Here is an 18,589-nt window from a genome sequence, read left to right on the forward strand (position 1 = left end):
CACACACACACACACACACACACACACACACACACACACACACACACACACACACACGCCATAAACAAAGTAGTTGGCATTTCCTAATTTCGAGGGTGATGTTAACTTCACTGCAGAACCTTTTGTTTAGTTGATTTGTGGTAATGCAAAAAACCTGCGCGTGTGCGTGCGTCTCAGGCTCCATGTGAAATAATAGTGTTCTCAGGTCTGTGGATGGAGTGAACAATACTTAATAGGCCCATGATAATAAGTATTAAAATCAGCGGACCTGAAAGAAAACGTGATGGGACACTTAATTAGGAGAGAAAGATGGAGAAAAACAGATAGCGGACAGTGGTACATGTAGATATAAAATGAAGATGACTGAGCAAGAGAAGCAAGAAAAACCTCTTGAATGGGTTTAAAAACACCATGATGAAAGAGATAGAGGGTAATAGATGGTGTGTGTGTGTGTGTGTGTGTGTGTGTGTGTGTGTGTGTGTGTGTGTGTGTGTGTGTGTGTGTGTGTGTGTGTGTGTGTGTGTATTAAGTTACAAAGAGAGACTGAGATGGATCAGGAAAAAGAGAGAAATACTTTGCACTCTAATTCTCATCTCTCTCGCTGTGTTGTATTGAAAATAGGTGGGGGGCTGGCCGTAATCATGTGCTCCCTGCTGATTTTTTTTTTGTACTCTCTGATCTCTCTTTCTCCATGTCTATCTTGCACGCACACACAAACACACGGTGTAGTGGGCCCGCTATTTCAGGATCTCATCATTAGGCACCCTGGCATTGTAATCATCACCTCCTCTTCAATCTTTTTCTTTTTCATTGGACATCAGCGCATTTTGGACAAACAAGTTTGAAATGATAAATAACCCTTTGAATTACTTGATTTAGAGCTCCTGATATAAACAGAATACGATTAAAATGAAAGTCTCTGGGTTGATGGAAGATCATTCTTTTTTCGTACTAGGTTGTAGCAGGTTACCATTTTGTCTTCACACCAAAAGTCAGTGCAGGTCTGTTACAGGGCATCAAAATCATTTTAGATAAATAGTGAATTGGAGTGAAAGTTCTGATTCATACTTGGATTTTTCTTCAGCATCGATGAGTATCAGAAAACATGAAAAAAAAATGACCACGGGTCAGTTCACCTGATTGCCCGTTATAAATACCATAACACATAAATTAGCAAACAGATAGTATTGGCTAATAATCTTTGTTGGGGTGGGTTCTGTTACTTGGTTATCATCGTATGCCAAAATGGAATTGTGTTAGGATTTTGCTGACATTTGTGTTACTATTTCAGAACTTGTAACTGACAAAAATCGTTTTAAAGGTGTTAAGATTATGTTAAAGTTTCAATTTTGATATAAAAATTCTAATTTTGTCACAGCTGTTTAGTGAGGCAGCTGGGTTTGTTTTTTTCAAATATTTGCAATTGAGCTATAAAAACAAGGGGACAAGTATTTAAAGCTACATTTTGTAATTACTCTTTGTAGAACTCCACAAAAGCTTTCACCACCAGAGGGAAGCATTTTACTGGTTGGTGTGTTGAATTGTTTGTCTGATGTGTACTGCTACCTTTGGTATTTCCTTTTAACCCTTTTAGTTAACCTTTATAGGACCTATAACTGAAGTGTGTTCTAAATGAAGTTGTGCCTACAAATGTTATAATGTCTTTCATTTCAGTGTTTTGCAGAGACGTGTCAATTACCAAGTGTATTTATCCAAAAATAGCAGCTCTGTTGTGTTGTCAGACTTTATTGTGGTGCAGATGTTCTGTCATTTGTTTAGGAGACAAACATAATGAGGAGTATCTGATGCATAATTATGCAGCTGTGGTATGTTTATGTAGTGTCAGAGATGTACCAAAAGCTGTCTGGAACGTGTTCATTAAAGAGTTCACAACTACAGAAAAGCAACAGCAAGTGGATATTTCACACACACAGTTTTTCTAGGACCAAGTTGTACTAAGATATACTCTGTTAATCTGAAAGGTTCGGAAAATTTCTGACAACGGTTTTGAAATTCCATGATGTTCCTGTCGACTTCTTTCCTAGTTTGTTAAATGGGAGGGGAAAATCATTCTAATTAATCAGCAACTCTAAAACATAGAAAGCACTAAGAAAGGAGTCAAAACTGAGCACAATCTTTTTTTTCCCCAAAAAACTGTGCTTGAAAATGTTCAAGAAATCCTCAAGTTATCAACTTAACAGTGTTCAGTGCCATAAACCTCTCCCAAAAATTCCAGTGCTTTGTTAAAGTACTTGTCCTATATAGTTTAATATTCACTCTGGTTCCTCCTATCTGTCAATTTTATTCTCCAAACCGTTGCAGCCTTCTCCTTCAGAGGGATTACAGTTTCCTGAGAGACATCAATGTTTGGCACCCCTTCGTCCTCATCGGAGTTTATTCCTCCACGCTGTCTGCTGCCATGAGCAACCTCATCGGGGCCTCACGCGTCCTCTACGCCATGGCAAAGGATGACCTGTTTGGTAGGTGGCTCTATGTTTTTTTGTTTTTTTTTCCAAGGGACGCAAAATCTCGACTGAAACCATCGTTACTGACATTTCAGTGTTTAAAATATGCCAGGAACACAGATGTGATTTGTTATATGAAAATGCCACTGACAACAGAGAAAACATTGGTGTCTGTTTCATAGCAGTGCTGGCTGCCAGACAATCAACTGTATACCTACAGCTGCAGAGAAATAAACACTCTTTAAAAATCTTAAGATGATATCATTTAATCCTGACTGTAAAATTTGTATTGCTTATAATAATGGCAGCAAGGCGATAAGATGGATTATAGTTGATGCAGGTGAAATAATCATCAATATCATCAGCTTTAATAACTAGAGCCATAATTACCCTTTCAGATGGAGTATTTTTAAAGTCTTATATAATCTGTTATTTTCATAGTATTTGTTAAAAATATAAAAAAAAAGAAGTATTTTATATATCCTGATTTTTTTTTTTTGCATATTTGCCACCAGTTTCAGATCATCAAAAATAGTCATATTAGATAACTTGAGTAAATTAAAAAATGTAGTTTTTAATGATGACTTCATGTATTAAGTGGAAAAAAACTATAGAAACCCAATTGGCCCTTTGAAGAAAAAAACAATCATCAGTCATGAATGAAGTGTGATTAACCATAGTGTTTTGAAAGCAGAGTTGTTTCACTAACCACACTCAAGCCTAATTACTGCCAGAAAATCATTTAAATAAAACCTATGTGACAAAAAGAATTTGAATAACAGAGCTCAAAAAGCAAACACATCATGACACGATCTAACGAAACAGCTGAGAAACACAGTCATCGATCATTCTCAAAAGATGATCGATGACTGGGTTACAAAGACATTCCTAAGGATAGGTACTCCAGCGAGTACCAAAAATGAACACAAGGGCTCGTCTCATATTAGGCAAAAACATCTTGTTGATCCTCAGTGCTATGATGACATGGAACTATTTGGAAGGTTTGAGTCCTGTTACATCTGACATAAAACCAACACAACATTTCATAGAAAGAACATCACACTAGCACTCACACCTTAGTTGGTAGTGTGATGGTCTTGGACTGTTTTGCTGCTCTAGGACCCTACTTATGAAACTGTGAGTTCTGCTCTCTGCCAGATAATCTGGAAGGGGACAAATACTTTTGGCAGCACTGTAGTTTGTGTTGGAACATAAGGTTCAGGAGACTTTTTTTTTTTATTCCTTCTTGATATATTTTTTTCCAATTTAAATGAGTTTACTTTACTCTAATATGTATTCCTATTCTGTGGAATATTCTTAACACGTTCACATTCACCTGCCCCAAGTGGAGAAGTTTAAGTATCATGGGTTCTTGTTCATGAGTGACGGGAGAAGGGAGATCGACAGACGGATTGGTGCTGTGGCCTCAGTGATGCGGATACTGTACCGACCGGTCTGTTGTGTAGAAGTGAAGCTGTCAATTTACCCATCAGTCTACGTCCCTGCCCTCACCTATGGTCACGAGCTGTGGGTAGTGACCGAAAGAACAAGATCGCGGATACAAGTGGCAGAAATGAGCTTCCTCCGAAGGGTGGCTGGCCTCTCCCTTAGAGATGGGGTGAGAAGTTCAGCCACCCGGGAGAGGCTCAGAGTAGAGCCGCTGCTCCTCCACATCGAAAGGAGCCAGTTGAGGTGGTTTGGGCATCTGACAAGGATGCCTCCTAGGTGAGGAGACAGTGCTATGTGAGATGCCTCCTCACCTCCGGTGTTCCAGGCATGTCCCAGCGGAAGGAGGCACCAGGGCAGACCCAGGACACGCTGGAGAGATTGTATCTCTTGGCTGGTCTGGGAACGCCCCTGGGTATTCCTGAAAGCATTAAATTTACTCCTACAGCAGGGGGGTATCAGTGTGGTCCTCTACATGAGGCTCATCTGGTAGATGCCCGTGGAATATTGTTAACACGTTCACATTAGGCTCAAGACAAATCAGACCCACAGATTACAATGTTAGAACTGCTTACTGCCTTGAAAGTATAAGAAAAAGTCTTTGGTTATTTAAGTTATTGTAGAGCTGTGGTCACTCTAATCTTTTGAGCTGATTGTAACCTACAGCAAATACTTTAACTCAGTGTCATCTGACAAAATTATACACCTTTGTTAAACATGATAGCTGTGTGGTAGTGACTCAAAGTTAGAAGCAACGCAACGTCTGTCAGTCTTTTCTGCTAGGTTGTTATTTGAGGAAAAAGTTGCTAAAGAAATAAGAAAAGTAACTAAATGTTGAACTAAGTTTGCAACAGTGAGGTAAACTGAAGCTCTGATCTCAGTCACACAAGATGCGACAGTTTCTATACAAAATTTGAAAAAAAAAAGTGCGCTCTGTAATCGGCAGGCTTGTGTCTGATTTTTATATCTGCATCATCATCTGACAAAGACATCACACACATAATGTTATGTATACAGAGATCAATGGGAGAGAATGTTAGAAACAAAGTTGTTACTTTGTTCTCATGTACACCTCCAGAGAGTGAACAGTGGGAGCAAGTGATCTGTTACAGAGCAGTGCTGACTATAGATTACATAGTGTTGGAGTCAAATTGTTAAATGTTGTCATTGTGTTACTTAAATTTGTAAGTCTTAGTTCAAGCATGATTAAAGACATTCCTTTGTCTCTGACCACCTCTCCAACCAGTTTGTTGATAAATGTATTTTTATAGCGCTTTACTAGTGCCTAAGGACCTCAAAGCGCTTTACACTTTCAGTCATCCACCCATTCACACACTGGTGATGGCAAGCTACATTGTAGCCACAGCTACCCTGGGGCGCACTGACAGAGGCGAGGCTGCCGAACCCTGGCACCGGCGGGCCCTCTGACCACCACCAGTAGGCAACGGGTGAAGTGTCTTGCCCAAGGACACAACGACTGAGACTGTCCAAGCCGGGGCTCGAACCGGCAACCTTCCGATTACAAGGCGAACTCCCAACTCTTGATCGTGGCTCAAGAGTTGGGAGGCTGCAGTGTTTTATCATAGGCACATCCTATCTGAAGGTTCTGTTTTCTTGGTTAGTAAGCTTCCTGCTTTTATGACCCTTTTGGTGAGCAGGAGGTCACACAAACGCACCCCCAAACACAAACACACACACTCACATGCATACGCACACACATACACACACATACAGATGCTCGCACATACATACACACATATACACACGTGCAAACATACACACATAGCACCTCATCTTTTGTAACCATTGGGGGGGTTTACAATGGGAGGTGCTTGTGTGTACTGTAACTGTTTTCAATAAAAGGCGACAGGGAAGGCTTTTTATTTGATGCTGGCTAGGAGACAGGTGAGGAGCGTTCAGCTCCAAGAGCCTGGTTCCGACCAGTCTCCCTTGCTAGCAAGTAAAAGCTGTTCGTCTTGTTTCCTTTGCTTGTCATTAACGGGAATAAGTTTCTAAACCAGTGGGGCCTGTGGAAGCGCAGACCCAACACCTAGCTGTGTTTACATTTTCACATTTAAAAAAAGAGTGCGTAACAGAATTGTAAAGTATGTGATCATCTAGAGTTTGTTGTATCATCAAAAGATTCAGGTATCTGAAGAAATCTCTGTATGCAAGGCATAAGGCTGTGATCTTCAGGCCTTCAGGCAGCTCAGCATTAAAAACTGTCATGATAGTGTCATGGAAATCAGTGAATGAACCCATTTTCTGGGATCATAGTTCACCATGCCATCCACAAATGCCTGTTGAAGCTCTTTCACAGTGGTCCCCAACCGGTTTATGTCCGACAATATTTTCACGGACCGGTGTCGCAGATAAATACAACAAAATAAAACCAGTACCAAAAAAATAAGAACATGGGAAAAGAGCCAGGGAAACAGAGTTAACGATAAAAACGATTAAAAAAAATAACGCTAAAAACCGATAAAAATCCTGAAAACCTTAAATTTCACACCCGAGCCTCAACTCTCGTGGTACCAAATGACTCACAGACCGATAACGGTCCGTGGCCCGGGGGTTGGGGACTGCTGCTCTTTGATACAAAGTAGTCATATTTCAACATGATGCAGAAACACTGCTATCTTCTCTGAGCCAAAGTTGATTTAAAATTAACTGCGGAAAACTGTTCTGTGGTCAGATGCAGCAGAATTTTAAATTCTCTCTAAGAAAATTGGATTCTTCATCATCCGAACTAAAAAGGAAAGGGACCAGCTGGTTTGTTATCAGTAAAGCCTGCATCTCTGGTATGGAGATGTATCAGTGCCTGTGGAATTGGCAGCTTGCATATCTGGAAAGGCTCCATCAATACTTAGAGGTATGCACAGGTTTTAGAGCAACTTATACTCCCTTCGAACAGTGAAGGCCTTGCATGTTTTAGCAAGACAAAGTTAAACCACATAGTGCATCTTTTACAACAGCATGGCTTTGTAGTAGAACAGTGCAGCTGCCTGCCTGCAGTCCAGACCTTTCACCAGCGAAACAGAAAAGAAAACACAGAAACAAAGAAAATATGACCCAGGCAGCTAGAACCCTCTATCAGATCAGAATGGGACAACACTCGTCTTCCCAATCAGGATGTTCACAGGCTGTTGTTTAAAGCAGATGGGATGCTACACAGTGTAAACATGGAGCTGTCCCAACGTTTTTTTTTTGCACTGCCAGAAAGTTTCAAAATGAGCAACATGAAATAGTAAAAAGACTCAGCGTAAACATTTGATATACTTGTGTGTTTTATTGTGAATAAAATGTGTTTTTGAGATTTTCAAATTACTGCTTCCTGTTTCTTATTTAAATTTTACACAGATTAAAAGACAAACACTTTGTTTGTATGTTCACCGTGACAGGAAATCCAAAAAGCAGTCCTAATATCCAGCAGAAACTTTTTGTCATGTGTGTAGGTCCATGTGTAGGCGGGTGGTGTATTTCAGGGATCAGTGGTGCTTATTTCTTTTCTTAAAAAAAAAAAACTCTGAAAAAACTGAACACAAACCCTCTGAGTCGAAGCCATTCCCATATCAAGCGAGTGCAGCGTTTGTGTGATTTCAATCACTTCTCTGTGTGAGTCGACGCTGCCTGCTGCTTTGTCGTTATTAATGACTCTGAGCAACTTCCTTATCCCGTCCTCTCCTTTTTTTGTTAAGTCTGTTGCAAATGGATTTGGCCCATTTCTGTCTGTGTGTATAGCCGCACTTCTGTGCGTGTGTGTGTCAGGGGAGATAAATGGCTGTATTAGTCAGAGTTCCTCGATGAAGTGATCTGATGGAGCAGAGGCAGACGACTCTGGTACGAGTCTGTTCACTCACTGACACCCAAAGGGTTAACTTAAGTTAGATTAATGTCTTTAATTAAGAGTCAGTGACTGTGGAACCATAAATGTGTAGTGTGTGTGTGTGTGTGTGTGTGTGTGTGTGTGTGTGTGTGTGTAAAAGGGACAGTAGGATCATGACGTGTGTGTTGTTCTGGTTGTTGTCACTCATGCATGCTGCTCACTGCTTAACCTTGCCACTGTCCTATGCAAACTAAGTGATGGATGCGTCAATTTTTCCCAACACACACACACACACACACACACACACACACACACACACACACACACACACACACACACACTCAAAAGAAGTTCTTTGTTTTTCCTCCCTCTGTCCCACACCTCTTCCATTTCTTTCTCCTCTCTAACTTGCTAATCTCTAACTCCTTCACCTCTGCCCTGCCTCTCTTCATCCTTTCCATCTCCCTGCTCTGCCGCATTGATTTGACTTTAAAGTCGCGCTGATTTAATTCCAGTCCTTTACCATCTGTGAAATTTACTCTTAAACTCAGATCCCCCTCGACCGCCCGCCTCGTCCCTGCACCTCCTGTCTCTCCACCGTGTGAGCCTCGTTATCGTCTCCATAGTCTTTCACCAGTCTTACCTCTGTTGTGCTCAGCCACCACAGGGTTCAAAGCAAATACCATCATCGCCACACGATGAAATGTCGTGCAAGCTATGAGATGTATGTAAATGTATGTAAATATCTTTCAATAGACCATACAGGCCTGTAAGGTATTAAATAGAGTGACGCGTCATTTGTCTCCCTCGCTGTCGCCTGCCCACTCGCTTTCCCTCTCTCTCGCTCTCCCTTTTCAAAGCAGACATTTAGTTAATTACATAAATTTTGTGCAAATGTCAGTAACGGTAGAAAATACCATCCCCACTGAAAATCAGATCTGTTCTGTGCACTTTACCATCATCGGTTATTATTTATATCTGTTGCTCTTTGAAATAAAATAAAAAATGGAAAGAAAGCAGTAACAGAACCTAGCGAGTCGGAGCGGGATTGGCTGTCGCTTCCAGGAGGAGTTTGTTTTTTAAATCTCATACTGTGTTAATATCTCCCTACTTGAGTGTAATGTTCAGAATTTAAAGAGTGACAAATTAGATCATCAAAGGGACTTGGATGTACTTTCAGTAATACAAAGCAAAATCTTGTTTATGGTCATTGCCTTGACTGTTGCACATGCAGACTGCGACAGCCGCACCTCCATTTCAATGTACTAATGGCTGCGCTACACACCCCAGGTTACGAAAAGCGAGACGTACACAACCATACAAAACAACACTAAAGCGTGGTGCACACCAGCAGTTATGACTTAGCTTTTCACGTCACTCACATTCATGAGGTCGAAAAATGGCACACATAAACTAAGCATTAGACCAAAGGCCTGCAACAGGCACAATGACTGACACCTGTGGGGTATACAGTGAAGGAAGTTCAATACAGCCAGGCTTTCTTTGGATCAGCTGCTGTGACAAAACCTGAAACCCAGTGAGGGATAATGGATATCACAACGTTGGTTATCAGCGTCTTCGGCTATCCAAGCGTTCTATTTCTTCCTCACATGAAAAGAGTTGTTTTGTGCACCATGTGACTCTTCTTCCACACAAAACAATCCCTGTCAGTTCTGCCTACGCCAGTCAGAGATGATGACGATGATAAAATGGTGAAGTAGAAAAACAGTGTTTTTTAAGCTGTTATTTTTACTGCAGTAGTTCTGAAAAATCAAAGCACAGATTAAAAATGATGAGTTTGCTCATTAGAAGCTGCGCATTAGTAACACAACTGAAACTATAAACTGGATATATTTAAACATCAAACGTTACTTTCATAGTCTATCAAAGGTGTGTAAATTGCTTTAGTTTGTCAGCACATCAAAATAAAATTAATTATTCGACTTATTGAACAGGTCTTCTTGGTGTGTGAATGTATGTAAAACATTTATACATTTTTGCATCACTTCCATTGATGGTGTTGGGCTTCATTTGGCGGTGTTAGTAACGTGTAACTCAACAAACTGCACATGTAAACTGTATTTCCTTAGCAGAGAATCTATACTGCAGAGAATCAGTGAAAACATGAAGCTTCCTGCTGGTTTTGAACTGAAACTTAATATAAATAAAACTCTGAACAGGTTATATGTTCATAGACATACGTTACCATGGTGATTTAGCCAGTTTAAAAAAAAGGATTAATTTTTGTGACACTGAAAACTTCAACATAGCTTGCTAACCCAATAATCATGATTCTTAGTACACCCCAGTGCTCTGCACTTGCTATTTAACTTCCCCAGATATCGACACTGTGTCAAGCTGTGTCCCCTTTTCTGCTTCTACGAGCACATTTAATAGATAACACTGTCTATTAAAACCGAGAAAGGCCATTCGTTACAATCTTTCACTGATTAAGCTGTTCTGTTGACACATGCTTTACTGATGTGAACATGGAAGACTGTTGTTACGGTGATGCTGCTGATAAATATTTTAATACTAAGATTCAAAAGGTCACTGTCTTTATTGTTTTTGTTTTTTTTCTCACGTCTGCAGGTAAGGCGCTGTGGCTGGCTAAGAAGACATCTCGCAGTGGCAACCCCTGGGTCTCAGTGCTGATCTCCTGGTTCCTAGTGCAGGTTAGTAGTGATAAGCAAATCAGTACCAGCAGATAAGTGCAACTTTATATCACGTCAAGCAGTACTGCTAAATAACTGTAAGTAAATGTTTTGTAATCAGTGTGTGGGCTGAGGAGAAAAGAGTCTAATGTTAGAGTTTGTCCCGTCAGCTTCATGTTTTGTACAAATCCAAATGAGGAAACATGTTTTGAATAGCAAAATTAAAAGCAAAGGAATGCTGTGTCAAAAATAAGAGCTTCAGTGATCAAACGTCCAAACAAGACAACACTAGCCTTAGACTTGGCTTTCAATATTTCATTGAAATCAGTAACATTCTTCTACGGGAAATATAATTCTCAGTACATAAGGAAGGTAGAGAACCTTCAAACAAGCCAATATTATTTCTGTATAATTAATGCAAGGTTGGCAAGGTGGAGGGACAAAATCATCGGGAATTCCTGTTGTTTGGATTGTTCAGTGTTTTTCAAAGAAACTTTTCTCAGGCAAGAAGATCAGAAAGTCCTCTCTCCCTTCAAACTAAACTTATTCATTCACCAGTTCAGCCTGAGCAGTTTGATGTCTTTGTTTTCTATCACTGCTCAATCTGCATCCACGCACACCTGTCATAGTGCTGCTTAAATTTGTGCATTTGCATTAAACAAATGGCACCTGAAGTCAGTTATTCTGTCGACTAATGCGTTCCAAAGGCGTGCTTCTGCATCACTAAAGTCTCTTTGGTTTAATAGAGTTCAGTGAATTTTCCAAAAAAGCACAACTTACTTACTTTAAGTAGTTTTACTGTGTTGATTGGTAGGTGAGGATGCTGAAATTTCCTTTCCTTCCCCGTCTTTTATTAATAACACTTTAAAATTTTTGATAGACAAAGAGATATAAATAAATAGAGAGACAGGCAGACAGGCTGTGGGATTTGCAGAGGATAGCAGCTGGAAGGAAAATGGATCAAGATGAAGTGCGTTCACTTTTGTAACATGGTTACAGACTGCTACCACAGAGGCAGTATCTGTCAGATATCTGACAGTTTATAATGTTATTCATAATTGCTGCAGGCATTTATGTCCCTTTAGATTAAAGTGGACCCATTATGTGTTTCTTTATTTTTCTGTCATATATATTTTGTTACAATGCCAGTGGATGTAGATGTAATCCCTGTGAGCCAAAAGGTCAGGCTTCAGACTTCTCACTTCATTTCTCCAATCTAGGAAGAACATCTATCCCTCCGTCTGCTCATTTTTTTGCCACTTTTCTGGATCCAGGAGCACAAGTCTAAGCAGAGAGGCAGAGAGCTTTCCTCCCTCAGCTCTTCTGAGGGGGCTAGCGAAAAAGATGTAGTCCCTCCAGTGGGTCTTGGGTCTGCCCCTGGGCCTCCTCCCAGTTGGATATGCCTGAAACACCTTGCATAGGAAGGACAAAGGAGGCAACCTAGTCAAATGCCTGAACCACTCGAACCCCCTCCTTTCAGTGCGGAGGATAACGTCTCCACTCTGAGCTTCTCCCAAATGGCCGAGCTCATCGTCCTGTCTCTAAGGGAGTGGTCAGCTCATGGCCATAAGTGAGGGGAGGAATGCAGATCAACTGTTAAATGGACAGATTCACCTTCACCCTCTCTTCACCATCGCACATTGAGCCCATCTGTCGACCAGTCAATACAGCCCCCCCCTCTTCACTTTCCTTTCTACTATCATTAGCATGGTGTTAGTCTTCAAACCAACAACCCACTTCACTTATAGTGTCACAGTTGTAAATAAAACACAACCACATTAGTATGTTGTAACATGCATACTTATTTCTTTATGCTGAAACATAAAAGCTATTTCAGACACGGTTACTCAGGAGACTACAATACGAAGCTGCAGCTGACAAACAGGTGGCAGGTGGTGGCTGCCGTTACATTTTGTCTTTCTTCACACTTGGACCAATCTATGACTGCATGGATGAACCTTTCTTCAGCCTGATGGGGCTCACATTGAGTCTTTGCTGTTAATTCCCACCGCAAGCACCAATATCATACCAATAGCGTGGAAGTGTGCTTTTTAGGGCTTTGTTAAGCAGATGTTTAGTTCAGGTTAATCAAGATAATCAGGTGTAAAAGGCTGTCAAATGAATTCAAAACCTTTAAGTGGAATTAACATTATACAACTTAATCCTTTCAATTCCTTTAAGCCTTCAGCTTCACAGTATAAAATACAAACTATTTAGAACTGTCCAAGAATAAAAATAGGGAGGTGGAAAACATTCAGAAGCATTTTTGACAAGCAAAATTATAACTAAACAAGAGTAACTTATCATCTAATCGATTCACTTCCCATCTGGGTTCATTACTAGCAACAACCTGGTGTGTAGGTGATTAAAGTATAGAGGCAGCGCAAACCAAACAAGACTGAACAATATCAGAGCAGCTGAATGGAAAAAACTGGCACTTTTTTCCCACTCTGACTAAAAGACAGCACATAGTGTTTTTCTCTTCTATTGTGTCACCTAAGTGGAGGAAAGAAGCCAATTTAGACCAGGAGAAAATATTGGCAGAGTAGAGGAGGGTGGGGATAGAGATGAAGAGCAGGCGGAGGATCTTAGGAGCAAATAGGCCTGACTAAACCATCATTATCAGAGGTGAGTGTTAAAGGCTGAATGGCTTGTCATTATTTGCGCCCTCTCTTTTTCTCACTCGCTGTCCCCCTCTCGTCCCCTTCTCTTCATCTCCGGCACTCTCCAGGAGCGGAGGAGGAGCAATTAGATGGAAATCGTTAGCTGCGTCGCCGCTGCTGCCATCATCAGAAATCATTGACTCCTGTCCTCTTTCTCTCTGCCTCTTCCTCCACCATTTGAATGATTCACTGATGACAAAAGTCTGATTGTAATCTTGCCTTAAACTCTCATGTGCTGCGGGATTGAAAAGGAAGGAGGAGGGAAGAGGGAGGCAGGGGCCTTGCTTTATTGGACTTCTAAGTAAAGGAGAAATGGTCGGGGAATGCAGGGAGAGAAAAGTATAAATGGTTGAAGAGAAGACTGAAGAGCATAGGGTTGGATGGTGATCTGACAATATAGGCTGCAACCCAAGAAAAATAAATGGTATGTATGTCACTTCCAAAGGACGTCAATAAACTTGGCAAAAACAAAACAAGATGAACCGGACAAAGCCGCAACAGCCTGGCACTTCCTCCTTATGCTGGTCATCAACTTTGTCACACACTGCTGTGTGATGGCGTCCCACTCTTCAACCAGCATTTGTCATATGCCAACCAACATGGTTGTGTTGAACGCTCTGGCTATAACAGTACGCCCAAGCTGATCCATAGTTTTGATTCTACTGTCCAGCACTAATCGGGCACTGATGTGTTGTTGGGACAACTTAAATTGTTGTTGTTGGATTCAGATCCAGCTTTCATCACTGTTGATGCTTGACTAGTCATTTTTACACTGCCGGTGATGTTTGTTAATGTTTGACCACAGTTTTAGGCTTAAGTTTTAGGCTGGTCCTACAGGCCGGGCGTTTGGTTTCAAATAATCTCAATGGAATCTAAAATCTTGTTAAGAAACGTGACAGATGTGAACATTTTTGATGACTCGTAGGCAATTCAGATGGATACAGACCTATCGATAGCCACCAGGTGTTCTCCAGCTGGTAATTGTGAATCTTGAGTTGGATATAAGAGTTGAGGGTGGCTATGTTATGGATATGGATGCAAATTTAATCTGAAATGACTGCTGATGGAATCTGTGTTAATATAAGTTGTTTGGGTCTTTAACAGACGATGGGAGAAAGCAGAGCTCTGTACAACAAACATCTTTCCCCTTTGTTGGTGTAGAGGAACATTGCCTCCTTGCCTCTGTGATGTCTTTGTTTTTGATGCACAGTTTGACTGATGTCAGTTATACTTTGCTCCCTGGTTGCCTTACACACAAGGAAACTCCAGAGTTTGGGACCAGTACCGGTCCAATCGTTTGACATTCTAGTCTGTATTTGAGTGTTAACATAATAGGATCATTTTACGTTTTATAAATACTAATATAATAAATTGTAGACTATGTCTTCATAGTCAAGTTATTTTATAATCCTCTTGAATGAAAGGTGAAAGTCTTTAATTCTTGATTGTTTTAGTTCAAATTCACTGTGGTGTTGTACCGAATTGTCTCTGTCCTAACTGATGGACCCGGCTTTCTGCATCTGAACTCAAATACACACTCTAGAATGTGCTGTATGATTGTTACCTGTAATGCTTAGCCATGTCTGGAAAAGCACAGTTCTGTAGTAAAAAGCATTACTCAGCTTTTTCCACTTTATTCTTTTTATTTAATAGAAACGTGTGTGTGAGTCCTTACACTGCAAGGACCTGTGTGGCAATTAATGCACACTGCTCTCCAGTAAAAACAGTCTTTTAAATCAGCGCATAATAGCGGGATGGTGTGTGTATGCACACACAAACGCAACTCATTCACACTCAGTTGGTGTGCTGTCAGAGCGGTTGTACATGCAGGCCTGTGTCTGAGTTAATGGCTAATTAATGCTCTGGTAGAGCCAGCTCCCACGGGTGCACTGAAGAGACACCCACTGACTTTGACTGTCAGAGGTCAGCAGTGCTCCCTCACACACTTTCTCTTTTTCACTTGTCTTCCTCTCTCTTCTTTGTCTTCCCCCACTTCTCCAGCCTCACTGCTCCCTCGGTGCATCTGGTGACCTGTTCTCCCCGCCTGTCAATAATGTGACATCATTAATTTCAACTCCCCACCGTTACATTTTCTCCCCCCTCTCTCTTCCTCAGTGTACATCTGCCTTATGGTGGCTGCTATCTCCCCTCCACACATACCAATAATATATCCTTGAGCTCATGAATATGTTCCCCAACTCTGGAGAAGTTTCTCAGTAGCAAATCATAAAACACACAATAAAAGGAGAGAGAGAGGCGGTGTTCTGTGTTTGTACAGTACAGCAGTTACCTCCTTGGTCTGTGCAATCAGGCCCTGCAGCTCACAAACACATATAAAAAGCCCACTCCATGATGATGAAACGACTGCAGGAAATGTTTCATTCGGCACAGACGAGCTAATGACGGTCTTTACCTGAAAGATTTACATGTGCTGTTTCTCCACCAAAGTGAAGGTGAGGTGCTTGAGGAACGGAAGGTAGCAGTGGGGAAGATATCCATTTCTGACAATTTAGTCGTGTTCGCGCCACAATTCAACAGAGATTGTTGCAAATGAGTGTAATTTACACACTGAATGAACAGCTAAGCTATGGTTTGCGTGATGGTGATAATGTGTTGTGAAAGTAGCACACATGTATTACTGTGACATTAGAGTTTTGTTCAAATGAGGGATAGTTGAGCTGAGGAGGGGGGGTGATCATATGTGTTTATTTTTAAAGTGTAGTTTCACGTCAAATACATCTGAGATATCTGCTTGTAATATTCTCTTGGATGTGGATACAGTTGATATTTACAACCATGAAGTGCAACATAGAATAAATTAAATAAATGTCACACATTAAGTGTTATTTTATAGTTTTGATGTCCTACATGTTGTTGCAAATAATAAAATAAAGAAATGGACAAGTAGTTTCCATCTTAAGAAGTCTCTCAAAGTAGAATGGGAGCCAGAACCTGAACCATCCCGTAGCTGTGCTACTAAACGCTCAGATTGGTTGCCGCCCCCCCCCCCTTCCACTCCTGTTGCTCAATGTTTCACTGCCCCAGTTGGCCGTCGCAGACCCTGGTTCTGCAAAAGGTTTCTTCCTATTAAAAGAGCATTTTTCTTTCCCACTCATGCCAAGTGCTGCTAAAAGGAGATCACTTCATTTTGGAGTCTTCTTTCTAATACTGTAGAGTGCTTAGCTTGCAATATGTACTACTGTAAGGTAGCTGTTGTTGTAAATTTTCTCTTTATAACTAAAACTGAATTGAAGTGAATAGAATAAAAAGTTTGAAGCATTTACAGAAAGAGCAGGAAACCCTCAGAATTGAGTTTTCAGTTTAGCACAGTTGTCTGTGAAGCGTTTAGCTACTTATAATTTAATAATGATTTGAATTTCTGATCTTAAACTTTGTTATCAGCATTTAGTGGCACATTCTGCAACTTGTAGTTTGAGACAAGCAAGTAAAGTGAGTATTAGTCTTATAATTGACACATTTTAATATTTACTCCTAGCAGCTCGTGGCCCAAAGTCAAGAACAACATAATTTGGTATAAAATTCAAATTGTGCTGTAGCTTTGTGCATATAACTTAGCCTTTTGCATTTCTGGTCTAAATGTAGGTTTTTCTTTTTAAATAAATTTTTGGTTAGATGCCTGAAATTATGACTGCTTCAGGCATTTTCACATTTTATTTTCCACCATTTAATAAATATGTAAATACCCCATTTTTGGCTTTTGTGTTTTAGGGAATAAGATGGCTAACAAATGGCTAAATGAGCGTTCATAAGTCCGGGATATTCTACATCATCACATCTAACACAGAGATGACCTGTGACAGTCATTCAAAAAATAATGTTTTTTTTGTCTTTCACAGCTTAATAGTAGTGTGTTAATTCTAGGTTGATTACAAGGTACTGGTAAAACGAGGGAGAAATATATATTTAAAAGAAGATGCATATGCAGCAACAGTCTAATACTCCAGTATCCAAAATGACCATTTCTAGTCCAAACATTAAGCTATGTCATTGTGATTTATTATGCTAAGTAAACTGTTGTCAGGTGAAACAGTCGAAGCTTTTACTGTCTTTATTCGTGACTTCCCCGTCCAAACATTACTCGCAGTGAATTGCATAGAGCCTTGTTCACACATTCTGATATCAGGGAACATGGCAGGGAGCAGGGCTTATAATGAGGTCATCATTTCCCTGCTCCATTAGAAGTCAACTAGTGCACCTCTGTAAGAAAGGGTGAGTCTCATACATCTATGTGCTGTCATTATTATTAGATGTACGGCTCTCCCCCTGAATCGGCCACTGAGAATATAAAGTGCAAGCGGATGTGGCTGTTTTGTCACGTAGCTGCCATAGCTAACATAGCTGCCTGTCTGAACAGCAGGCTTGATACCATCTTAATTAAAACTCAACATTAGCCTCAGTAAGTGGCTCCCAAAGTGGAGCCAGATGACCACCTGTGGTCCTTCCAAGATCCCCAGAAAAGTGTAGAACAGTTTAGTTTAACGGTGTCTTGCTCCCTAGATGCTAGTCTAATCTATCCTTTATGTCACCTCTTTGCCACAGTGGAGCCAGATAATCATATCTCACAGCAAAAAGGTTTCTTGGGACCAAAACTCAATTATCTAGGGATCCTTGGCTTGAAAATGTATGGAACCTCTGCCCTTGTTAAGACCTCACTTTAAAGCCTCTGAGACGTTTTAGCTCCAACAATTCTCTGATTGCTGGTATTATTTTATATATTTATTTTTGGTTATTTTATATTTTTGGAAAATATTCAGCTAAGAGGCAAACAAAGCTCAGATGTATCAGAGCAGCTGACATGGCTTTAACTTCATATTTTAGATTTTTGGAAGTGAAAAGTTGTTAGGCGCTGGAAAAAAGTCATAAAAAAAGAATTAAAATGCACTGTTCTGACTGTAGGATGTAGTATAGCTCTAAATGCTAATCTCTTCTCTGTTTGTCTTCCCCCTTCTTTCCCTGCTTCTTTGTTTCGGTCATTCTAGCTGGTCCTGTTTTCAGGGAAGCTCAACACCATCGCCAGCATTGTGACCATTTTCTTCCTGCTGGTGTACGCTGCTGTGGACTTGGCTTGCCTCGCCCTAGAATGGGCCTCGGCACCTAATTTCAGGTACACACACGTCTGGTAATTTACACACACATGTAGACAGAGATTCTGTGCCATAATAAAAGCTTATGGCTTTCTTGCACATGTTCTCCATCACTTTTTCCTGACTCACTGAGCACACTGCGCCCCCCATTGTATTTTTTTCCCTCTGCTATTGTTTATGTATATGTGTATTTGGAGGTGGTTGTTTGCCAGCTGGATGCTGCTATAGCGACGGTGTACTAATTAAAAGACATAAAACTGGCCACTGCTTATAGCCCCATATTGGACAGGGACTGACAATAAAACTGTTTGTTTTTGTGGAGGCGCAGCCTGAACTGGATGCTCAAGCTACAGCGTGTGGAGATGCTTAGAGATTTAAATTTACAATGTTTGTGGAGTGTGTGTGTGTGTGTGTGTGTGTGTGTGTGTGT

General features: G+C 40.7%; 1 protein-coding gene across 1 annotated transcript in view; it reads left to right on the forward strand.

Annotated features, from left to right (window-relative positions):
* Nucleotides 1-18,589, forward strand: part of zgc:153039 (uncharacterized protein LOC767698 homolog) — a 77,282-nt gene that overhangs the window by 29,410 nt on the left and 29,283 nt on the right. The window contains exons 7-9 of the mRNA XM_005938311.3: nt 2,323-2,480; nt 10,330-10,412; nt 18,055-18,179. Coding sequence (XP_005938373.1) covers nt 2,323-2,480; nt 10,330-10,412; nt 18,055-18,179 — 366 coding nt within the window. The remainder of the gene's footprint in view (nt 1-2,322; nt 2,481-10,329; nt 10,413-18,054; nt 18,180-18,589) is intronic.

The sequence above is a fragment of the Haplochromis burtoni genome, unplaced genomic scaffold, assembly GCF_018398535.1.
Source record: "Haplochromis burtoni strain Fernald_Lab_line unplaced genomic scaffold, NCSU_Asbu1 Contig_255, whole genome shotgun sequence".
Lineage (NCBI taxonomy): Eukaryota > Metazoa > Chordata > Actinopteri > Cichliformes > Cichlidae > Haplochromis > Haplochromis burtoni.